Raw genomic sequence first — 25,163 nt, forward strand, 5'->3', positions numbered from 1 at the left:
GGCAACCCACTCCAGTATTCTTACCTGGAAAATTCCATGCATAGAGGAGCCTGATGGGTTATAGTCCATGGGGTCACAAAGAGTCAGACATGACTGAGTGACTAATTTTCTTTCAAGGAACTAGATCCCACATGCCACAACTAAGATCCAGCACAGCCAAATAAAAATAAATAAATATTAAAAAGAAACCAAAGTCCCCTTGTAAGACCGCTTACAAGGGCCAACATGATCTATCCCCCTGCCTACCTCCCTTGCCTCATCCCTCACTTTTCTGCCCTATTTGCACCAGAAAAAATAAACTATCAGTGATCATGCCCTTGGTACGTTATACTTTGTACATCCCAACAGCATCTGTTCTCATTTGGCAAAGTCCCACTTATCCTTCAAAGCTTATTCTTAGTCTCCTTCTCTGTGAAGACTTTGATTTCATCAAGGAATCTGTTCTTTCAATATGCTTCCAAAGCACTTAGCAGCTGCCTCTAACCTGCACTCAATGATCACTATCTGATAATTCTGTTATCTGAAGTACATGGAAGTCTTATTCTTCTGTGCATTTTGTCTACTGAATCTTTTTTTTTCCCTCAGTGACAAGCTGTTTATTGAATTTTGCAGCAGTATGGAGTATCTCCTATTGTATATTAGAACCCCAGGATTCAGAGAGGTGATAAAGTGGCAATGGTGAATTGGACAATCTCGTCTCCCAGAACCTGCCATTCTACCCCTGATTCTGCAATAGCTGCCAGGCGGATCATGCTGCCGCTGGAACCGTCCTGTTTCATGGCCAAAGATAGAGTACTGGCAGTGGATTGCAGACATTCTTTCTTGGTCATGCCTTCCTGGTAGGTAGCCTCAACATAGCCATAGATATAAGAGCTCCCAGAGTCCCCAGTGGTGAAGGCCTACCTTACCATCATACCCTCCATGGGTACCGAGGACACCTGTCCCCCTTCTTGGGAGTCCCAGCCCTCAATGATGATTCCTGCCATCAGGTCTTCTCGGTATCAGTAACACATCTCCTTAAGGAGGTTGGCTGCCATGTGTACCAGTGGAGGTTCAGTCAGCTCAACGCTGTGCAAACCAAGCTGATAAGTGACTGCATCAGCTTCTGCCTGAGTATCAGCTGCTGAGCCTGAGTGGCAACAGAAAATACCACCGTGGGTAGGAGTCAGCTTGTCAGTCACTCGATTGGCGGTTTATGACTCCATGGTTGTTCTGGAGCTGGCTTCTAGAATCATGTCCCCATCAAATTGCATGGCCATGATAGGGATCCCTGTGGAGACTTCCTGGTTTTCCCAGTCAGAGGCAATGGCCTCAGGCTCCCAGACGTGCTGGCGCCCCTCCCCGAGCAGCTGCTAACGTGGCCACCATCTTCCTGCACCGATATTGCTATGTCAACTGAACCTTACTCATGATGGATTGTTTCCTTGTATATTTTAGCAGTTGTTTCCTTGTAGATTATTAGCTGTTTGGAAGGGCTCTATATATAGGAATTCTGTGTAACCTGCAATGGCTGGGAGAGGAAGGGGGTCCATGGAGGAGATCTGGAGAAGATTTGCATTAGTTTCTGCTAGGAATCTGAGAGGTACTTTTGGAGTAGATCTCCTTAATTGTTAATTTCTCAGCCTAGGAGTTTCCTAGATATGCAGGTAATGTTAAGTATGAACCCTACACTCATCACCTCATTTTCTTCAAGGGCAAGCATGCAATTTCAAATTCTTAAAGATAGTTTCTTTGCCCCATCCAAAGACCAGTTTATTTGGACCTATATCCCTTTCGTCTTCTTTGCTAAGGACATATATTTTTTTTGTCTTCTTTTGTCTTCTGTACTCAGACATTTGCTTGTTTTCCCCTAGTCTGCACTTTCACTGTTGGTACAGCCCTTTAAGTGTCCTAGGTTTATCAAGGACCTCAGTTACAACCCTTAACTTTGTATAAGTCAAAGTCTTCATCTCCCCCAAATATCTGTTAAAACCCAAATGGTTGCAGGTCCATTTGTGCATTTAAAAGGATGTTTATTGTTTTTATTTCCAGCAGTTCCATGTGCTGTGTAGCAGGAAGTTCCAGATATTATCAGAAAAGGAAGTCCAACTCAATAGTTAGTAGACAGAATTGTCACTGTCTGTTTACTTGTCTATTTTCTCCGTGAGTATCAAGCCCTGAGAGGGCAGAGACAGGGTCTGACTCATCTCCGGCTCAAGACACCCATCTAAGAGACTTCACACAGAGCAGAAGCTCAGGACATTTGTTGACACCAAACTTCCGTTCAAACACCCCTATTGATGGGGAGCTCAGTTTCTCCCACTCCCAAAGTAATCTTTCCTTTGGAGAGAGTTGTGTTACCTGGGTGACTTTCTGGCTAGTAGGGGACAGTCCTACCCCTTTTCTGTGTTTATTCTTCCCAACAGTTGGCTTACCCATTCAGATTCTGCAGAGTAGGGCTCAGGGTCTGGATGATCCCAGTGATAACCCGTACTTTGAGCTTTGTTCCAGGAGAAAGCACACAGGCAGGTTCAAGAGCAGGTGGCGCAGTGGTAAAGAATCTGCCTACCAATTCAGGAGACGCCAGAGATGTAGGTTTGATCCCTGGGTCAGGAAGATCCCCTGGAGTAGGAAATGGCAACCCACTCCAGTATTTTTGCTTGGAAAATTCCACGGTCAGAGGAGCCTGGTGGGCTACAGTCCAAGGGGGTCACAAAGAGTCAGACACAACTGAGTGAGCACACACAAAGTTCTCATGCACTGTTAGTGGAAGTCTAAACTGCTGCAACATTTTGGAAGAGCAACTTGACAGTGTCTATTGAAATTTTAAGTATGCGTAACTATCAATCTTGCAATTTACTTCTCTGATTCTATTCTATTCATATTAATACAAGAAGAGTTACTGCATCATTGTTCGTGGAAGCAAAAAATTGAAACCCAACCAAATGTCCATCAATATGCTTTCAACTAAATAAACTTTCCACAGCCATAGCAGTGGGAAATTGTGAGATGGTCTTTGTTTTTAATGAGGAAGATCTACGCATATTGACATAAGTAGAACTCCAGTGTCATATTACTGAGTGAAAAATGTGAGTCTGCAGAACAGAGTATATCATATGACATACTAACAAGAAACAAACAAACTCATAAGCAGTATAAATTGGTACATCTTGAAGGCTATTTGACAGTTTCTGTCAACTTTTAAAATGTTGTTTAAACTTTTAAAATAATCTCAGCTGACTAATCCCCACTAATAAGTATTCATCTTACAAATAAATATGCAAAATAATGGATAAAATATTTAATTGCAGCATTGTTTGTAATAAAATATTAGAAACAACTTTTCTTTCCATAGGGGACTGGATAAATATTGTGCATAAATATAATGGGATACCATGTATGTGTGAAAAAGGAGGCTATTTTCCATACTGATTTTAAAAAAGTCTGAAAAATATACCATAAAATGAAGAAAAACAAGGTGGAGAAGTTTTTCTTTGTGTGGAAAATACATACACGTATATACACATTGAGTTTTAAATGCTAGACTATCTCTGGAAGGAATTACAAGAAACTAGAATTGGTGGTTGCCTTTAGGGGAGTAAAGTGACAATTGGGAACAGAGAAGAGAGGGACACCCACTTTTCACTGTTTTCCCTATTGAACCTTTGGAATTTTGATCTCTGTCCCTGTAATTGTCAGTTCATAAAATTTTTTAAAGTATAGTTCTTCTAAAACTAGAAGCAAAACAAGCCCTTTGAAACAATACACTTCCTGTGTGTACATACATGTGTTGTGTAGAAACAAGGAAAACTCCAAATCAGGAGCAGTAGTGGAAGGTCTCTGGGATGGGACGAGGGGAGGTCAAGGATGGCCCTGACTTTATGTTGTTTTTTATAATTTTTTAAAAATTACAAAGTCTGCTTGGATTTTTATAATACTTTATATTAATTGTTGCATCATTTTAATTTAAATTTTTTTTTTTTTTATTTTCTGACTTTACCATGTGGCATGTGGGACCCTAGTTTCCTGACTAGGGACAGAACCTGCACCTTCTGCAGTGGAAACATGGAGTCTTAACCAATGGATTACCAGGGAAGTCCTTAAATACATTTTAATTTTTAAAAATAGACTTCAGGAGATTTTCCTGGTGATCTATTGGCTAGGAATCTGTCTGCCAATGCAGGCGACGCAGGTTTGATCCCTGATAGCAGAACTAAAATCCCACATGCCGTGGGGCAACTAAGCTCACATACTGGAATAAAGAGACAAGTAAATAAATATTTTTTAAAAATAGACTTCAGGTGAATAGAATGCAACTACACTCAGGCAAAGGAGTGAGGCTGACCCTCTCCTTTCTGAGAGAAGGATTCACCTCATGCCATTTGTCCCACCTGCCTTCCCCAAGGACACCCTGGCTCAGATTGGGGCACCCAGGTTACACCCAGCATCATTCTAGAGAGCTTCTCCTGTCACCTCTTACCTACATGGCTCCCTGTCTCCAGTGTCTGGGAGTCTCTGGTTTTCAGAGCTGACTGTCTGTAGGGTCCTATTTTCACAGGGTCTCATTGATATGAGGTTGAGCAGGGTCAGCCCAGGAAACTTGGGACACCTGGCTCTAGGATCTTACCTCTCTGGTGTCCCCTTCAATGCCCCATCACCCTTCTCCCCACCTCCCAATCTGTGTTTTTCTCAGAATGCTCACTGGATAGAAGGCGTCTGGAAAACCCATTTGACTAAATGGGTAGGGATTGAGTGCTCCCTTTCTCTTGACTAGTTGCATTTTAGGAGGCATCTGGAGAGGGCAAGGCTTGGGAACTTCCCTGGTGGTCCAATGGTTAAGACTCCAGGCTGCCAATGCAGGGGGCACAAGTTTGATCCCTGGTCAGGGGAATAAGATCCCACATGCCACAAGGCATAGCCAAAAGATTTAAAAAAAAAAAAAAAAAGCAATGCTTAACTGTGAGGGAGGACCCAGTCAATGGTGGAATATCTGGCAGTAGTGAGGAAGGGATCCTGAGGCAAAAGGGTTTTGCTGTCACTCTTAGGTCATTTTATAGGTAATGCTGTATAGCGTTACCATATAGCACTTAAGAGCTATATGGACTCTGGAGTCAGGCCGATAGGGTTCATATCCATGTGTCATTTGTGCATGCGTGCTAAGTTGCTTTAGTCATGTCTGGCTATGTGACCCTGTGGACTGCAGCCTGCCAGGCTCCACTATAGGGGGGAATTTTCTGTCAAATCTCGGGCAGATAACTCAAGTCCCCATGCCTGAGTTCCCAAACCTGCAAGATGGGGACCATAAAAGGGGCTTCTTCAAAGGACAGTAGTGAAGCTATATTGAGATGTTACATGCAAAACCTTTAGAACATCTCCTGGAACAGAGAAAGTGAGCAAGCAATGTCAGCCATGTTTATTATTACTGGTACAAATTTTTTTTTTCTCTCTTTTAAAGGGCACAAATTAAAAAGCTTTGATAGTCCCTGCAAGAAAAATCCAATCTGGCAAGTCAACACAGCACCTGGATAGACACCAAAGAGGTATTAGTTACCAGCTTTGTAATCCCACCCAAGTCAGGAACAGTGGTCATGACACAGTGAACAAAAGTCTAAATGAAATGATGTTCTGACCAAAATCTGTGACTGCTTCATCTCAGAGATGCAAACATCTGACCTGGAAGTTATGAATGGCTAAACTCAGAGGAGCTGGTGCAAGTTGACTGTGCATGTGGGTCAGTGGTCACATAGTATTTTCTTAACTAAATTGAGTAAATATATTTCAATGTTGCCTTTTTTTCTTTTAAATCACTTTTTTGAGGTATAATCAATTTTGACAACTATATATACCCTACCATCCCACAATCAAAAGAGAACACTTCTACCTTTCTAGAAAGTTCCCTCACTCCCCTTTGTAGTCAGTCCTTCCGCCCATCCCCAGGAAGCTATGGATCTGCTTCCTGTCAGTATGTATTACTTTTGCCTGTTTTAGATATTCTTATAATGGAATCCTATGGTATGTACTCTTTTGCTTCTGGTTTCTTCTGTAAAGCATGATATATTTTTTTAACATTTATTTTTATTTATTTTTGGCTGTGCTGGGTCTTTGTTGCTGTGCACAGGCTTTCTCTAGCTGCAGCGAGTAGGGGTTATCTAGTTGCAGTGTGTGGGTTTCTCACTGCAGTGGCTTCTCTTGTTGCGGAGCATAGGCTCTAGGGTATGCAGGCTTCAATAGTGTGGCCCACAGGCTTAGCTGCCTTGTGGCATGTGGGATCTTCCTGGACCAGGGATAGAACCCATGTCCCCTGCATTGGCAGGCAGATTCCCAACCACTGGACCCCCAGGGAAGTCCTACATTTTGAGAGAATAAAGATGAACTGAGTCTGAACTCTAGGAGGAGAGGGTTAAGAGGTTAGACCTGGAGGTAGGAGCCTCAAGTTCCTGTTCTGTCCCTCTTGCTCACATAGTCTGTTCCCTGGGCTAGTCCTACCCTCTCATCCAGACTTCAGTTCCCATATTTGTAAATTTATGGCACTAGATGATCTCTAAATAACCATTCCATGCAATTCTATTACAGGTAGAAGGATTTCTTCTCCTTCAAGAAGGTACTTTTTTTTTTTTAAGGTTCATAGGTAAGGTCCTGCCCCAGGATCTTAGAGCAGACCCAGTGAATTCCTCTGGCAGAAAGGTAGGGCAAAGTCCTACGAACTAGCAATGAAGAAACAGAAAACCAACTAACAATGAAGAATAAGCAGGGAGGCCCCAGGAAAGTCTAGGAATAGATCAACAAGTATTTACACTCTACTCAGAGCCTCTGGGCTTCCCAGGTGTTGGGCTCAGTGGTAAAGAACCCACCTGCCAAAACAGGAGACACAAGAGATGTGGGGTTCGATCTCTGAGCAGGAGGAAATGACAACCCACTCCAGTATTCTTCCCTGGGAAATCACAGGGACAGAGGAGGCTGGAAGGCTACAGTTCAAAGCGTTGTAAAGTGTCAGTCATGACTGAATGACCGCGCACATGCACAGGGCCTCTATCTCTGGCTTTTCTGCCCACAGCTCCGAGCAGGAGGCTCTTGGCTGGAATCAAGAGAGTCGGCCTGGAGGATTTTTAAGATGCAGGAAGAGTTCCAAGGACTTCAGAGAGCAGGGCATGGTGAAGGGCTGAAGCTGCCACTCTGGGCCCCAACAACAGGGTGGGCAGAACTGAGGGAAAAGGCAGTAGGAAGAGCTTGATCCAGAGGATGGATCAGAATCTGTCAAAAACATCACTGAGTCCAAAAGCTCCCAGTATCCAAATAAATCCAAGGGTTCCAAGTGGCTCAGGCTTAGCACCTTTAACTTCATGTTCAAGAACTGCAGTATGAACGGCAAATTGTTGCAAACAAACTAAAGGTTTAAATATTGGGGACTATCTGAATAAACTTCAATCCATCCTTAATATGAGACAATGAAATACTATGTGGCTGTTAACAAAGAATTAGGCAGCTCTGTATATACTGCTAGGGACTGTCCTCCAACTTGTATTGTTAAATTTAAAAAAAAAGCAAATTTCAGAGAAGTGTGCATAGTACGCTATCATTTGTGTTCAAAACAGGGGGATCATACCTACATATGCATGCTTGTACATGCAGAGATTATTTCTGACAGTTCACACAAGAAGCTGGTAACAGCAGTCCCCCCTAGGGACTAGAAGTTGATTGGAGGGTCCTAAAGGCAAAAATGGGAAGGAAACTTTTACACTTTTGTTCTCTGAGATTTCAGATCATGTCCATTTTAACCTATTCAGAAATGGATAAAAATGTAGTAAATTCAAGAACAATAGTCCAGCTCCCAAGAGCAATTTAAAAATGACTCTAATATTTATCTGTAACTCTCAAAAGACATTAAAGGGTCTCCACCTCTTGTCAACACTCTTGAGAATCTCCTTTGTTCTCACCAGTTCTCAAGCCCCACTGCTGCCTCTCCGTGTTGCTCACTTACCAAATCTGTCATTTCCCATCAGAAACTGTCCCCCTCGGCCCTTTTCCACAAGTCTTACTTTTTTCTTTCCTTCCTTCTTTCCTGTCACTTCTCCATCCTGTTTCTGTCTCCCTGTTATCCCAGTTCTCTACCTAAAACGCCTGGAAAGTGGTCAGACAAGACAAAACTCTCCTTAGAAAGCAACAGGCAGAAAAAAAGTGAGCAGGCAAAGGAATTTCCCATGTGTGTGTGCCAAATGGCTTCAGTCATGTCCGACTCTTTGCGACCCTATGGACTGTAACCTGCTGGGCTCCTCTGTCCAAGGGATTCTTCAGGCAAGCATACTGGACTGGGTTGCCATGCCCTCATCCAGAGGAATCTTTTCGACCCCGGGATCAAACCCGTATCTCCTGCAGCTCCTGCATTACAGGCGGATTTTTTACCACTGAGCCACTGGGGAAGCCCCAAAGGAATTCCCCGTCATGCCCCTATTGTGCAGACTGAGAAACAGAGGCCCATTGAAGGATAGAGAATCACCCAAAGCAAGGCAGAAGCAGAGCCAAGACAGGGGTGTAGGGCTCCTGATATATATATATTTTTAATATTTATTTATTTGGCAGTGCCATATCTTAAGTTGCAGCATACAGGATCTTCTGTCTTCCTTGAGGCATGCAGGATCTTTTGTTGCAGCATGCGGGATCTAGTTCCCTGACCAAGGATCAAACCTGATTCCTCTGCATTGAGAGCGTAGACTCTTAACCACTGGATGACCAGGGAAGTCCTAGAGGGCTCCTGCTTTGAATCATATTCCTGGCCATTCAACCCCAAGGTCAACTTCTACTCATCCTTCAAAGTCCATCTCAGATGTCCTCTTTTCCAGGAAGGCTTCTGCGGATCTCTCCCATTGCCCCCCCCCCCCCCCCCCCCCCCGATTCCCCTAGTTCCTTGTTCTAATCATTATCCTAGCCTCTTGGGCTTCCCTTGTGGCTCAGCTGGTAAAGAATCCCCCTGTAATGTGGGAGACCTGGGTTTGATTCCTGGCTTGGGAAGATCCCCTGGAGAAGGAAAAGGCTACCCACTCCAGTATTCTGGCCTGGAGAATTCCATGGACCGTGTAGTCCATGGAGTCACAAAGGGTTGGGCACGACTGAGTGACTTTCACAGCCCTATCTCCCTGCATTTTAAAGTCTTTGATCATATTTCTGTTTACACTGAAGGGGCTTCCCAGGTGGCACTAGTGGTAAAGGACCTGCCTGCCAATGCAGGAGACATAAGAAACATGGATTTGATCTCTGTGTTGGGAAGATCCCCTAGAGAAGGGCATCGGTCTTCTCACAAGACTTTCAGGATCAAGTGATTCCAAGCCAAGAAACAAAAGCAGAATTGTCCCATTCCTCAATGGATTCAAATGAAAACTGGTAATAAAATCAGGTACAACTCCAAGAGAAGACACTGGAGAAGAACCAAGCTGAGTGTGTAAGAAACCTCCTATATAAAGTGGCACACATGCTGTGTGTTAAGATCACTTGTATGTTAACCAACCAAGTCACAGTGAGAACATCACTACTGTCTGAATAGCTTATGGGGGAGATGGAATGCTTGGCTCCTGATGTTTCCTGTTTCTTCACTAGCAGTCTATGAGGCTCAGTAATAAATATGTGAAAATTAAAAAAAAGGAAATGTAGACTTGTAAGGGACCTATCTTACAGTGAGTTACATGAATGTATGCATCTGTCAAAATTTATTGACATTTATGACTTGTGCACTGCACTGTAATTTAATCTCCAAAACAAGGCAAAATGATCTTGTAAAACAGACAAAAAAAAAGAGAATAAAGTGTGGACAAATTAAGGGGGGTGGGGGGAGAAGGGCATGGGAACCCACTCCAGTATTCTTGCCTTGGAAAATGCTATGGATAAAGGAGACTGGCGGGCTTCAGCCCATAGGGTAGCAAAGAGTCGGACATGACTGATGCAACTTAGCATGTTACACTGAAAGAGATTCTCCAGTATAGAAAAGGTTAGATATCTCCTGGAAAGAAACTAGGCATTCCTGAGTATGTGGTGAATTCAAAGTGTACATTGCTCTAAGAGACAGGCAGACAATGTGTTTGTTTTGGAGGCTCTGAGGAATGAGAGGTTAATTCTTTTCAAAGAGAGCTTGGAGAACTTACTGGAGGAAGTGCCTTTGGCTGGATTTGCATCCCACATATGCAAATTACTTGATTTCAACTATATGACTTCAGCAAAAGAAAGTATTTGCACTAAGACAAAATGTACTAGAGTAAGATGAATAACTCAAGCTGTTTCTTAATTTTCATGCAAAAAGCTTTTCAACACACATGTAGTGTTGAAATAGTGTTCAACACACTATTAGTGTTCAACACACTATTACTGTCTAACAAACTTCCATAGATTAAGGGACTCAAGACAATACCCATTTGTCTTTGTCCCTCCTGGGTGAATACAATTTTTTTATTAAATAAAAAATTTTGTATTGGAATATAGCTGATTAACAATGTTGTATTAGTTGCAGGTGTACAGCAGAGTGATTCAGAGATATACATATACATGCATCTATTCTTCTTCAAATTATTTTCCTATTTAGGTTGTTATGTAATTTTGAAAAGAATTCCCTGTTCTATACAGTCAGTAGGTCCTTAAGACAACACCCGCTGTTAGCTCAGAGTTCTGGAAATCAGACCAGGGATAGCTCACCTGGGTTCTCTGGTCAGGGACTCACAAGGCTGAAATCAAGCCCGTGTTCTCATCTGGAGACCCAAATAGGGAAAGTATGGCCCTAGGCTCCCTCAGGTTATGGGCAGAATTCATTTTCTTGCTGCTGTAATACTAAGATTTCCATTTTCTTAGTCTTTTGGGCAGGGACCACCCTCAGGTTCCGGAAGTCCCTCTTGGGTCCTTGCATGTGGCCATCTTCACAACACGGCAGTTTGCTCCTTCAAGGCCAACATAAGAGGGTCTGCTGCTCAAGAAAATGACTTTTTAAAAAAATACTGTACATTTTTTCACACACAGCCTTTATAGTTGTATGCTATTTATTATTGAACATATAAGCACATAGAATATGGAGCCAGCCATTTTGCAGATGAGAAAACTGAGGCCCAGAAAAAGAAAGTGACTTGGACAATGAACCTAGGATAGAACCAGGATTGAAATCTGGATTTACTGACAATCAGGCCAAGGTTTTTTTCATAGTGTACACACACATACACACACCACAGATCCAATTCAAACATCTCTTGGTTGAACAACAAAGTTTTTTGAGTATAGGTTCTAGGGATGTGCCCCTTGGTTAAGATATAGGTCAGTCTTTTGGGGGAATATGGGGATTATGTTTGCCTTAGCTGGCTTTACCAATTAAATTTGTTTCCTCTTTGTCTCAGTTTTTTCACCAGTAAAATGAGAAGAATAAATTTTATCTATATTAGGGGGTTGTTGTGGAGATTAAAGGAGTTATCAACACAGGTAAGGATCTAGAATGGGCTTCCCAGGTGGCGCTAGTGGTAAAGAACCCACTTGCCAATGCAGGGGACGTAAGAGACATGGGTTCCATCCCTGGGTCGAGACGATCACCTGGAGGAGGGCATGGCAACCCACTCCAGTATGCTTGCCTGGAGAATCCCATGGACAGAGGAACCTGGAGGGTTACAGTCCATAGGGTCACAAATAGTCAGACACAACTGAAGCAATTTAGCATACACATAAGCAAGGATTTAGAATAATACCTGGCACATAGAGGTCCTAAGAGTGTCGTCATTAATATAGTTTAACTCTGTAAATCTAGGGCTAGTTCAGGGTGGGGGGTTGTGTTTCTAGAGTGATCAGGACCTGCTGGTTTCATCAGATTCCAAACTGCCCACCAGGCTTGTCTCAGCCTTGCCCTCTATCTCAGAGGGGAAGAGGAGAGAGGGCAGTGGTGAGCTAGTTCTTCAGTGGGCTCATAACTTTGAGTACGTGCAAGATCCTATGAGAGATACAGCCAGGCTGACACATCTCTGCCCTTTGAAGTGGGGGAAACCCAAGCCCTTAGGGAGCCCCCAGAGTTCGGTAAAAGACAAGCCCTAGGCCCAGATAGAAGAGAGGCCTCTTGACCTCCAACCCTGGAGCCCGTAAAACTGGGCTAGTTTTGGGACTTCCTGGTGGTCCAGGGGTTAAGACTGTGCTGCCAATGCAGGGGACATGAGTTTGATCTCTGGTTGGAAAACCAAGATCAAATCCCATGTGCCCTGCAGCCAAAAAGGAAACATTCAGCAGGTGCTTACATCTGGGCAAGGATTAGAAGGGCATGAGCATCTGTTAACTCTGCAAATGTGAGCTCATGTGTACATGTATGTTTGTACATGGACGCCTTCATGTATACACATAGATGCCCGTGTGTATGTGTGTGTACAGGAGTGGCATCTTATGTCTGATGGAAATGAGATTCCAGGATTACTTTCAGCATAGTGCCCAGGCCAGGCCAGGGTCCCAGAATACTAAGCCCACTCCAGTGCCAACCAAGGTCAGTAGATGACTCTGTTGCTTTAGAATTCTAAACAAGTAACTTAATCTCTGTGTCTCAGGGTGCCTTAGTTTCTCCACCTATAAAATGAAAGTTTGGGGATGAGCTGAGCTCTGAGGTCTTCTCTAGCCCTAACAGTACCTCTCTATAGTAGAGAGGGATGGGTCCTAGGGGTTTCAGGAGGGGATTCTGCTAGGCTCAGCCACCCCACTTTCATGGTATCTTTGACTCATGAGAAATGTAAGGCTGAGATCTGGCCTGTCTGTCTGGACACAGGGTTTATAAAATTGGGAACAGAATCCAGGTCATTTAGGGGACCAGAGTATATGACAAGAAACCCTTTCCCTGGGCTTGGGGGACCATAATCCTGTGCTGAATAGAATGCTTCCTGTACCAGGGTTAAGGGTCCAGGTATAGGAGTCTTCTCATGCCCAATCATTTCTCTTGAGCTGAGCTTTTAAATTTTTTTTAATTGAAATATAGTTTATTTACAATGTTGTGTTTCAGGTATACAGTAAAGTTATTCAGTTATACATACACATCTATATTATTTTTTATATTCTCTCCCATTGTAAGTTTTTATAAGATATTGAGTATAGTTCCCTGTGCTATACAGTAGGTCCTTGTTGGTTGTCTTATATATAGTAGCATGTATATTTTAATCCCAAATTCCTAATCTAGCCCCCATTCTCCAGCCTTTAACTGTTGAACCTTTGGTTGAGTCTACTCTATGCTAGGCCCAGCACAGGCTGAATGAAGTATATAGACAAAGATCCTGCCCTTGGGAGGCCCACAATCTACTTGGGAAAACACATATACACAATTAGTCATCATCACTTACTGTTTATTGAACAAATAAATGATTGTACCGTCCATCAGGGTAGTTCTGGACACCTGGGTGGGGACAGGAAAGGTGACCTAGAGGAAGAAGGAGTGAGTAGAATCTTGAAGACAGAAAAACTCTGAATTCAGAAAGGCCTGAACAGGGAATTCCAGGAGAAAGCTTGAGCAAAAGTATGGACGTGGGAGAGTGAAGAGACAATAGGAGTCTGAGCGTAGCACAAGGTAGATGTAAGTGAGGAAGAGGAATAAAGTGAGAGCACTGGGGCTGGATCATGGAAGGCCACAAATGCCGTATTAAGGGGCGTGGTACTGTGGGAGCCACAGGAGGTTTTAGCGCAGGCAAATGATGTGACAAGAGAGGCATATTAGGGATTATCCAGTTTAAGTCAGCAAAAGGTGAAGAGAGGGTATGAGGTTAGCAGGAAGCAGATGTGATGGGCAGAGGCTCAGGGTTGCAAAGAATGAGGATGGTTTGGGGATACCACTCCAAAGGCCAAAACACTGCTTCCTCACTCCTACCCCTCTTCCCCAAGCCGATGGGTATTGTTTCCTGGTTCCTTCTCCTAGTTGCTAGGATTGAGAAGTCCCTCTGGGGTTTCAGATTAGGCCGGGACAGGATTTTATCAGCAGAGCAGAAGCTCTGGCCTAGTTCCCTTCCCCCACAACCCCCCGCTCCTGGTGAGACAGATGGGCAGTGCCCAGATTCATCCCCACCAGCCCTGCTCTACTGAGAGAGGATGCACAACCTCTGGAGATGCTGAGGATGTGTACTTGTGGTCTTTCCAGCCACTTCTCAGGCCACTGGGAATGCTGGGAGCCTAGAATATGGGACTGGAAGAATCCTGAGGGTGATGACTTTGAAAGAATCTCTAAAAGGTAACTTGGATATTTCGACAGATATGAAAATTGAGGCCCAGGGAGATAACATGACTTGCTTGAGGTCACACAGCAAGTTTGGGGAAAGGATGAAGCCCAGGTCTCCTGGGGGAGGCTGAAGCACCCTCGGGCTTTGATTATCTGGTGCTTGTAGAGAGTGGAGAGTGTTGGAGCCAGGAACTATGTGTTCAAATTCTGGCTTTGCCATTTACTATAACTGTGTGACCCTGATTCCTCAACTGGAAAATGGGGATAACACATACCTTTTCGGTTGTTGTGAAGATTAAAAACACATATATAGCAGTATGGCACAATGCCTGGCACTCAGTAAGTGCTCAAAAATGTCAGCTAATGGTCTGGCAGTGGCAATAGTTGTTGTTGAATGTGTTACTGAATATGAATCTATATATAACCATGAGATCTGCTTCCCTGTGTGGTGGTGGTGTTGTTTAGTCACCCAGCTGGGTCCCACTCTTTGCAACCCCACTGACTATAGCTCGCTAGGCTCCTCTGTCCATGGAATTCTCCAGGCAAGAAAACACTTGAGTGGGTTGCCATGAGATCTATCTCAGTTTCCCTGTGTGTACATCGGGGTTAATAATCAATCAATCCCTGTCTCTCACTTTTCTGTCCAGCCCCAGTAGCAATATGGATTAAATAAGGTGTGTAAGGGCTTCCCAGGTAGCCAGTGGTAAAGAATGAGCCTGCCAATGCAGGAGAGGCAAGTTCCATCCGGAAGATCCCCTGAAGAAGGAAATGGTAACCCACTCCAGTATTCTTGCCTGGGAAATCCTATGGACAGAGGAACCTGACAGGCCACAGCCCATGGGGTCACAAAGAGTCAGACACGACTGAGCACACACACGCACAAGATGTGTAAACGTTCCAGTATAGAGTACTCTCAGGTCAGTGTTTATTTAGCCCAAAGCAATTCCTCTCCAAGTTCTACCGGCAATATTTCCCTGTCAGCCTAACCAACTCTTCTATACTTCCTGCGATCCCCTGGAACCAGGGAAGAGGGTTGTCCCCCACCTGTTAAGCTTGCCCAGCCGAGGAAAAAAAGGAGTGGGAGAGCAGCGAGCGTGTACGGTAAGAAAGGGAGATAGAAAAGGCAGAGCCGAGAGCCGGGTGGTGTGGAGTTGAGAAAAGTGTACAGACTGAGGGACTTGAATATAAGATGCAGGTGAAAGGACAAAAGAGGCGGCGGGAAAGGTGAGGGCGCTGACAGACGCGGGGGGAGTGCAGCAAGATGGGGATCTCGTAGGAACTAGTGGGAATCCCCCTCTTAGAGAGGTCCGTGGGTCGCCCAGAGGCAGGGCGGTCCAAGCTTCCAGCAGTTGTTTCTCCAGGCCTCCTCTTCCCTAGCCTGGGAGTCTGGGATCCCCGCGAGGGAGCCACTAGCCGGCTAACCGCGGAGGAGGCGGGGAGGGGGAATCCGCAGTCTGGGATTGGCCGCCGCTTGGCCGGGCGGTGACGCGAGGCGGGCGGGCCCCTTTGTGACGTCACAATCAGCTGTTTGAACGTTCCAATTTGTGCAGTGAGTCCAGCGGCGGCGGCTGTAGACTCAAAGCTTCGCGGGCGAGCGCAGTCAGTCTGAGCGGCCGACGCGCTCCCAACTCAGCCCCCGCGATGCTGCCGGGCCTGTGATCCGCCGCCGACCCCGGGACGCTCCACCTCACAACTACCTCAGCGCCACCTGGTTCCGCCGCACCGCCCCCAGTCCCCAGGTGAGTTCCGACCGGCTTTGGCCAAGGGGGCTCCTGGAGCCTCGGGACACGCCCCGCGCCCCCAGTTCCCGGGTCTTTGTCAGTCTCCGCCGGCGGCTGCCGGGGCTGCATTCTGGGCTCCGGATTGGCTGCCCCCCGCCCGGTAGACGGTGACGTCTCCCTATTTGCATATGACATTGAGACGTCACAAAGGCCGGCACCGCCCACCCCCACCCCCTCCCGACTCGGGTCGCTTGTCCTCCGGTGACCCGCTGGGCGCTGGGTCGGAACTGGGCCCATGAGTGAGGGACGCTGAAGGCAGCGGGACCAGAGGGCCCTCCTGTTTCCTGGGCTAACCCAGGAGCTGAGGTCAAACCTCTGATCTTCTGCTTTCTCCTTAGACCTGAGAGAGGTTCGAAGAGACTTGAGAGAGGTTCCGAAGGCACAGCTGGGTCTAGATAGGGGGAGGGGGTTGTAAGAAGTTCTGGAGCCCCTGAAGCTTGAACTGTAGATCGCTGGGGCAGCGCCAGGTGGTGGTGCAATCTCCTCCCTCTGGCTCCAGGCTCTGTGCCCCTGGGGCTAACATAATAACATTCTCCTAATCCCTGACATGTGTGCAGCGCCTTAGCTGACGTTAGCTGACGTCGTTCCCAGCCCCCGAACGAAGGGTCTTAGAGCCCATTTCATGGAAGGAGAAACTGAGTCCCTGAGAGGGGAGGTGGCTTACTCGAGGTCGTGCAGCCAGTTACAGTCATGCCTCCCTAGTGAGTGGCGGATCCATTAGCCACTGGCACATACCTAGTAGAAGCTTATTACAGGTAACAAGTTACACATCCTCCTTGCACCTAAGACTCTACTTGGGTTAGTTCAGTTCAGTCGTTCAGTCGTGTGGGACTCTGCAACCCCATGGACTGCAGCACACAGGCCTCCCTGTCCATCACCAACTCAAACTCATGTCCATTGAGTCGGTAATGCCATCCAACCACTTGGGCTAAGCCCCATCCAAATTTGATAATGCTCCCAGATTTCCTCACTCCTGGATCTTTTTCCAGGAGGTCTCTGGAGACTGGGTCCCCTTTTGAGGCCCCGACCCTCATTCTGTACCTCAGAGTTCTGGAGCCCAGTAAAATCACTGCCTCCCAGCTGTTTTGGCCACAGAACGGTCAGTCAATGGCTGCATCAGGGTGTCTCCCGGGCCAATGTTGGGATGGGGTGGAGATGACAGTTCCCTCTATTTGGCTGTCCTTCACCTCCCACCCTGGTGGCTCAGATGGTAAAGAATCTGTCTGCAATGCAGAAGACCAGAGTTTGATCCCTGGGGTCGGGAAGATCCCCTGGAGAAGGAAATGACAACCCACTCCAGTATTCTTGTCTGGAGATTTCCATGGACAGGGGGGAAGCCTGGGAGGCTAGTCCATGGGGTCACAAAGAGTTGGACACAACTGAGCAACTATCACTTTCACCTTGCACCCCCAGAGCTGTCAGCTAGAAAGGATTGACCTGGACTAGTGCTGGTGATTACAAAGCGTGTGCTCCCCTCTCTGCTCACAGAGAAGCACCAGAGACCGAGCAGGAGAAGGGGATCCTCTTTGACTTTCCAAGTAGATGGGCCTATGGGTTGGACCAAGAGTCCTATCTCAGCCTAGACTCTGCTCACAGATGGGCTGGGGTAGAGGTGGCTTGGGGCTCAAGTGTTATTCCGGGCACAGCTGTTGCAGTTATTAAAGGGAATGGTTCTCCCAGGAGCAGAACTGGGAATGTGAGAACCAGGAAGTTGGCAGGGCTGGGAAAGAAAAATTCTGGGAGCCTCCCTCTGTGGTCATGAGAGGGGGCGGGCACTGGCTGGCTGGTGAGGTTGTCGCTTCTGGCTCTGTCACTGACTTGCTGTGTGACCTCAGGCGGGGAGCTTTCCCAACCCTAAGCCTTCCTTACCTCAGTCCGTTTGTAACTTGAAGAGACCTGGAGCAGACTCTGGTACACAGTGGGTGCTTTGGTAAATGCAGGATGAATCTCGGTGCCAGGAACCTCAGACCCTTTTATAGCTGGACAGAGGGCCCTCTGAGAGGGGCAGGGACTTGATCAAAATCTGACTCCTGTCTGACTTGCCCCGTCTCCTCTGCATTGTTATATTTTGGGGGATTGTTTACTGAGGGGTTCCTGACTATGTACACTTCAGACCCAAGGCTCAGTGACCTAGTGCTAGGCCTGTTCTGCCGCCATCTAGCTGTGTGTCTTTGGACAGCTTTATGTCCTCTGATCCTCAGCTTATAAAATGGGCTGGGTGAATATCATGGTTTCTGAAACACCTGTTCACTTTCTTTTCATTTTCTTGATGAAGCAGTAGGTCCTTGGAAAGAGGGTGTGCCTCATCAAGGCCCCAGTCTTTCGCTTCCTTCAGGAGGGGTCAAACTCTCTGAATTTTTGGTAACTGAGTCACTAACTCCCTGTGGCTACAAATGGGCTGGGATATGTGGCTTGTGCTGGGCGGGCACTGATTGAGGCTGACCCAACCTTTCATAATCCCTGAAAATCTACCACCAGAGAGGCCAACACCCAGGCACCACTTCCTTCTGGAGCCCACTGTGGGGTCTGAAAATGTATACATACTCTCAGGGTGTAGACCTTAGGTGATTCTGTGACAAGTGTGAAAAATATACCCAGGGATTGGAAGAGGTGCAACAACCATAGAAATACCCCAGGTGGGTTTGCAATAAAAGTAGAATGCCTCCAGGGAATGGAAGTGTGGCTGTATCCCCAGGGAGCTTTATAGGAAGTGTGGAAACATCCTTAGAGGAAGGTGACAAGTGGCTGAGTAGCAAAACTGTTGGCTATCTTCAGGAGAGTCAAGCTTTAGGGACATCTAGGGGGCCTGGCCAGCAGTCCCTAACCCAGGTCTAGTCCTGAAGTAGGCTTGGTGTTTCCATTCCTGGAGCAGGGGGTCTCCTTTCTCATCTTCACCCAGGGAAGGACTGATTGAGGACTTGAGTCCTGGTCCAACCCTCAGTCCTCATCCTTAAGGGCTCTTGGGGTCTGATAGCTCTCTCCCTCCATCATCACCTCCCACTGACCTGCTGTCTCCTTGAAGATCAGGCAACCTGATCTTCCTCCCTAACCAGGGATGCTATCCTTGAGCAGGAGCTTGGGAATAGTGGGGATGAGGGTGGAGGGCCTGTGGGAATAGGACCTTCATCTGACAGACACAATTGAGGTTTATGCAATCACATGGTGAGATGGTAGCTGTTCTGTGGGATTTCTGCTAGTGAGCCCTTTTCAAGGCACACAGGCTCAAGTAGTGGTTCTTTTTTTTTTTCTTTTTTAATTTTATTTGGCTGAACCAGGTCTTAGTTGCAGGGCTCGGGGTCTTCAATCTTCATTGCAACATGTGGGATCTTTAGTTGTGGCATGTGAACTCTTAGTTGCAGCATGTGGGATCTAGATCCCTAACCAGGGATGGAACCTGGGCCTCTGAGTAGGGAGGGCGGACTCTTAGCCACTGGGCCACCAGAGAAGTCCTCTCAAGTAGTGGTTCTTAATCTCTGGGGTCAAGGACTGCTGTTTAGGAAATCATGATGAAAACCAACGTCCTTCTGTTCAGAAAAAATACACATGGACCATGGTCCCAGGCCACTAAATTAAAAATGCCTAACCCAGACTGATACCCAGCAAAGGCAATGAAGTATAGTGATCTGGAATCTGCATGGATTAGAATCCTTCCTCTGTGTCTTACTAGCTGTGAGATTTTAGGCAAATCATCTTGTCTCTGAGCCTCAATTTCTTCACTAGTAAAAGAGGGCTAATAATTATATCCATTTCCTAGAGTTATTGTGAAGATTACATGAGGTGATATAGGTTAAAGGCTTAATTCAGTACTTGGCACATGAATATTAGCTATATGATGATGATGATGATGATAAATAATCATGATATTGGGCAGTTTCTTCTTTGCCTGGAGAACTGTTTTTACCCTTCAAGGTCCAGGTTGGATGTCCAGTCCTTTGAGGACCTTCCCTGATACAGTCTTATATATCAGTCCTAGAGCATGCAGTAATATTAACAATTATTAATAAACTAGTTGATTAGCTTATCAAATGCCTAGTCTGTATTCAGGTACTGTTCTGAGCACTTTGTGTTTAGCTCATTTAATTCTCATGAGAGCCCAGAAGAGGATACTGTTATTAGCTCATTTAATTCCTTTAAGGTCTGAGAGGAGGATACTATTATTCTTGCCATTTGACAGATGAGAAAACTAAAGCACAGATACATTAAATAACTTCTAAGGTCATACAGAAAACAGAAAAGCCTGAAGGCAGGCTGACTTAGCAGAAAGTGAACAAACAACACACACATACAAATGTGTATACACACACACACACACACACACACACACGCAAAGGGCAAAGCTTTCCCACACATTTCCGTTGTACTCTTATCAATGTTCTGGGTGCTGGGGAAGTTGGGGGGAGAGCAGTCCCTGGTATCTCTGACTCCTCTCTACCTCACAGGTTTCTGCACTGCCATAGACCATCCCCTTCCCCCAGGCCTCTCTGCTCCCCCACCATGCTTCAGCGCCTCACCAGCCTCTTCTTCAGTCCCCCACCGCCTGCTGCCGAGGACCCCGACTGCCCCCAAGCCTTCGTCTCCGAGGAGGATGAAGTGGATGGCTGGCTCATCATTGACCTGCCCGGTGAGTCTGCCAGGATTGACTCCTGAGCCTGTGAAGTTTTCATTAGGGCACATAGTCCAGCCATTGAGCAGGGAGCAGCTAGGGGGCTGGGGAGTTCCCAAGGCAAACTGGGGCTGAGGCAGTAGCATTGGAGGCCGTCCCATGCAAACTGGGGCTCTCTCCTGGCAGAGGTGTTGCAGTCCACACCTCACGTGCCCTAGGGCAGCAGGTCGAGACTTGTGGGTGCCCCGTGGGTGTGGTTGGGGGGCCTGTGGGGCTGACTAACGATGCCCTTTTTCTCCCTGTCCATTGTGTCCTCTGTGTGTGTGTGTGTGTGTGTGTGTATGTGTCTCCCCACTGCGCCCCCTCCTTCCGTAACCCATAGACAGCTTCACAGCTCCACCCAGACCCGGGGCCGCCGCTGCCCCGGCAGGCCGCCCTCCGCCCGCACCCTCCTTGATGGATGAAAGCTGGTTTGTTACCCCTCCGGCCTGTTTTACTGCAGAGGGGCCTGGACTCGGGCCTGCCCGCCTCCAGAGCAGCCCCCTGGAGGACCTCCTCATCGAGCACCCCAGCATGTCCGTTTATGTGACCGGCAGCACCATAGTGCTGGAGCCTGGCCCTCCCTCCCCGCATCCAGAGGACGACGATGCTGCCCTGCCCGACCGAGACTCTAGCGACGGGTGAGCGGGCCGGGGGCGGAGCCTGGAGGCCTAGAGAGAAGTGTCTTGGAGCCCAGGAACCCCCTGGCACTGCCTGGGAGGAGCCGTTAGAGGCGGGTGTTCAAGGCAAAGGGCGGGGCCGATGGGCCAGGATGTAGCTCAGCCTGAAGGCAAAGGAGCCTTTGAGATTGGGAGAGGCGTGGCTTCGTGGCTGGGGCGGGGCTTGAGAAAGACTGGAGCTGAGGCTTGGGGTCTCGAGAGGTTGGAAGGGCAAGGCCGCAGCGCTAAGGAGGTGTGGAGGTAGGGTCGAATCGGAAGTTGAAGCTGAGCCTTCACGGGGCCACATTTACCCGTTTTAGAGTCTAGGACGGAGGAGGCATCTCCGGGGTGGCTTGGAGGAAGGGCTGGTACCCAAGAGAATGGCATTGGGCGCCCCGCTCTGAGCAAAGACCAAACCTTGAGGAGGGTGCGGGGACAAGTGGGAGGTGCCAGCACTCCCCTCGATTTGTCCAGCCCTGACTGACTCTCTGTCTCTCCTCGCAGGGAGCTGGCGCCTGCTCGCCGCGAGCCCCGGGCCCTGCACCACGCCGCCCCTCTGCCCGCGCGGGCTGTGCTGCTGGAGAAGGCGGGCCAGGCGCGGCGACTGCAGCGGGCCCGGCAGCGGGCCGAGCGCCACGCGCTGAGCGCCAAGGTGGTGCAGCGGCAGAACCGCGCCCGCGAGAGCCGTCCGCGTCGGCCCAAGCACCAGGGCAGCTTTGTCTACCAGCCCTGCCAGCGCCAGTTCAACTACTGAGCTTTCACCGGCTGTGCTGCAAACCCCTCACTGACTCCCGACCCCATCCAGCCCCTCCGCTGCAGCCAGATCGAGGGGGCGCCTGCAGCCCACCTCGGGCTGGACACCACAGCCTCCCTTCTTAAGTGTGTGAGGTGGGCTGATCGCCTCTCTCTCCCACTCCTACTTTCCTTTCTGTGATCCTCTAATCTGCCTCTGAACACACCCCTCACCCTGCTCAGTAACCCCCTCCCCCAACCCCCAGCCCCGCTCCGTTCACCCTCTCACCTTCTGGCCCCTTCTGGCATCTAATCCTCCATCTCCCCCGCTGACAGTCGGTCTTTCCTTCTCTGGTTCCCCTTCTGGATCTTTGCTTTGACACTCTCCATCCCCATCCCTCCAGTCCTCTATTTCCAGCCCACTCCTGTTTCTGAGAGTGTCTTCTTCCAGTCTCCTATCTGGCTCATTTCCTACCTTCAGCTTCCACTTTACAAGCCTCGCTCTATCTAATGTTTGGACCTGCATTCACTCCTGCCCCTTATTAATTACTCAGTGATTCTCCCAGTGAGACTAGAGGGAAGCCTTTAGTCTTCCCTCTCCTCTGGAGGCTGGGCTCCTTGGAGTTGCTCAGGCATGGACAGGTAAGGTATGTGGGAAGGGACTGTGAGATGTGAGTTAGTGGGAGAAAGTGGAGGGAATCGAGGAAAAGAGGAAACCTATTGGAAAGGTAGTCAGGTCAGACAGGTTGAGATGCTGTAGGGAGCAGGGCACAATAGGGGCTCGCACTGTGCTTGCTCAGAGAGGCCAAGTCTTGCTCTCAAGCTGGAGCCCAGAGTCTACGCCCTCATCCCTTTTCTCTAATTCACCTCCCAAATCTCTTCCGGAAATCAAACCCTCTGCAGATCCCTGTGTCTGAAGGGCTTAGTTAGTACCTTGCTGCCCTTACCTGCAACATGTCAACTTAGCAGTAAAGGCTGGGCAAAGCCCTGCCATCCTAGATATCTGTTCATATGCCCAAGGTGCTAGAACTAGTTTAGGAGAGATGCAGGCTGGGGGGATTCTAGGCAGGGGAAGGACACACCCCAGAATAAGAATGCAGAATGGTAATGCTGGGGAGGACAAGCTGTGGGGTGAAGCCATCCCAAAAATGGCAGCTCAGCCTTTATCTTGCCTCTGGCCTGGTATTTCACACTCTGCCAGGATGGCTAATGGTAGGAGGTCAGGAGCCCCACTGCCCCAATCCCCATAGTCCCTACCCAGGTTCAGGGCCTTTAGGGAGGGCTCTCTTCATTTTCTTTCCCTGGGCTCTCTCCATTTCTAGGCTGCTGGGGAGAAATAGGTACCCTATGGTTTCCTCTTCCCTTCTCCTCCGGTAAGTACCTGGGAGAGGGAACCTGGATACCTGATGAGACACAGGGGATAGGGCAGTCAGCTTTCTCCTTCTCACGGCAGGATTGAATTTTGGGCTCAGACACCAGCAATAGCCTTTTGGGATGCCCCGAGTTGCTTCTCCTTTCCTTTTTCTAACTGTCCTTTTCTAGTGTGTGCTCTTTCTTCCTAGAAACTTTTAATATTTCCTGTTACATACTAACATAGGTCTTCCCCCTCACTCCAGTTCTAGGTTTCTAGGCCTCATGGCCAAGCTGAAGTTTAGAGAAACCTCTGCAGTTCCATGAGGGCAAAGGCAGCTGTCCTCCCTGACTTGCTAACCCTAGGCCTCATGGCGGGGTGTACGGATAAGGGAGGGGGTAGCCCTACAGATGTTGGGATGGGGACAGAGAAAGCCCTGTTGGGGTCTCTTACCCAAGGGAATAGGCCACATTTACAATATAAAAGCAGTTCTAAGTCCCCATACTGGTCCACTAGGGCTCCAGTAGTTGACAGCCTTGCTCCTCTCCCCAAGGTTCTCCTTCAGTTACAACCTAGTCTCTTTGATTCTTCCAGCTACTCCTTGGTTACATCACAGCCAGCTTAGGGTCTTCAGCACTTCCAAGAGCTGAAACTCCCTCCAGCGCTTCTTGCCTACTCTTTTGCTGCCGGCTGGAGCCTAGGCTCAGTTCTGGGCAGTGCTGTTCACAACCCTCTGTGGGGGGAAAAGTGAGTTAAGAGCATTTGGCTCCAGTTTTGGAAGGTCCCTACCTTACCCATAATTCTGAAGGCTCCTGTAGTTCTAGAACCCTCCAATATCATCACCTAGCTGGTTTTTACTTTTCCTATAGATTTCTGTAGCATTTGAGTGTGGCAATATTTTAATTGTGTATAGATCTATAAGAACCAACACTAGTTGGTCTCCTGTTAGTCTGACTCCTGAAGCATCAGACCTCGTCATAATGTACTGACTGTGTATGTGCCTTTCACCTTGAGCATGCTTCAGGATTTTTTTTTAAACCACGGAACTTGAATACATGAGGGAACCAGAACTCACAAAGTCCTATGCAACCTCAGACAGGAGGAGGTTAGAGAGTCTGTCCTTATGGATGTTTTCAGAGACCCTGGAGAAGTCTGTTCCAGACTGTATTACTTAATGTCAACACTACCAGCGCTTTGCCAAAACTCAGTACGTGAGAGGGACCTGTTTCTAGAGTGTGTCCCAGTTACATTAAAGGACAACTTCCACTAATTCCCCAATACATCTGAGTAATTCCCCCAATACAGCTCTCTTCAAGCTGGGTGTCATTTCCAGCTCTTGCCAGTCTGGCCCCATCAGGGTACCACGTGTGTATGAATGCAGTGTGCTGCTGTTTTGGAGTATGCTTGTTCCCTGACCCCTGTCTGGAACCCTGGTAGTCTGCTCTGACACATAATGTCAGGTGCAATGAGGACCCCACCAGAGCTCCTGGATGACTCCTCAGATCCATGTGGCTTTCTGTGAGGGGACTGAAGGCAGACTTAACACGGCCCCTTGTATCTTTCCTCTTGCCCTGCCCCCCTGGTTCCAGGTGGAACCAGTAAGATGAGTGTATCCCTCTTGGGTGTTTTGTGTTGAGACCGGCTGAAAAGAGGAGACTCTGGTTGACCATGTTGTGACATGTTGACAGACTCGAGGACACAACCACCTCAGCCTGGTCATGTGGCATGCCTGTGGATGTGTGTAACAGGATTCTGATTGTTAGATTGTAATGTTATTCCTCTATGGGAGAAAAAGTTAATATAAAGAAAAACAAATAAAAATCTATTTAAAGCA

At 47.6% G+C, this 25,163-nt stretch overlaps 1 protein-coding gene and 2 pseudogenes across 2 annotated transcripts; 2 read left to right on the forward strand and 1 right to left on the reverse strand.

Annotated features, from left to right (window-relative positions):
• Positions 1-653: 653 nt before the first annotated feature.
• Positions 654-1,368, reverse strand: LOC133044456 (proteasome subunit beta type-6-like; annotated as a pseudogene).
• Positions 1,369-7,090: 5,722 nt separating this feature from the next.
• Positions 7,091-9,416, forward strand: LOC133044296 (large ribosomal subunit protein eL39-like; annotated as a pseudogene).
• A 5,729-nt stretch (positions 9,417-15,145) lies between these two features.
• TP53INP2 (tumor protein p53 inducible nuclear protein 2) lies at positions 15,146-25,163 on the forward strand. 2 transcript variants are annotated; one of them, XM_061127119.1, is made up of 5 exons: positions 15,146-15,265; positions 15,715-15,903; positions 20,385-20,566; positions 20,931-21,228; positions 21,751-25,163. In XM_061127119.1, exons 3-5 carry the CDS (start codon positions 20,440-20,442, stop codon positions 21,998-22,000), a joined length of 675 nt encoding a protein of 224 aa, XP_060983102.1. In that variant the 5' UTR covers positions 15,146-15,265; positions 15,715-15,903; positions 20,385-20,439; the 3' UTR covers positions 22,001-25,163. The 2 variants fall into 2 exon arrangements, with proteins under 2 accessions (XP_060983102.1, XP_060983103.1); XM_061127120.1 differs by lacking the exon at positions 15,146-15,265 and having other exon boundaries at positions 15,694-15,903; positions 21,051-21,228.

The sequence above is a fragment of the Dama dama genome, chromosome 23 (assembly GCF_033118175.1).
Source record: "Dama dama isolate Ldn47 chromosome 23, ASM3311817v1, whole genome shotgun sequence".
Classification (NCBI taxonomy): Eukaryota; Metazoa; Chordata; class Mammalia; order Artiodactyla; family Cervidae; genus Dama; species Dama dama.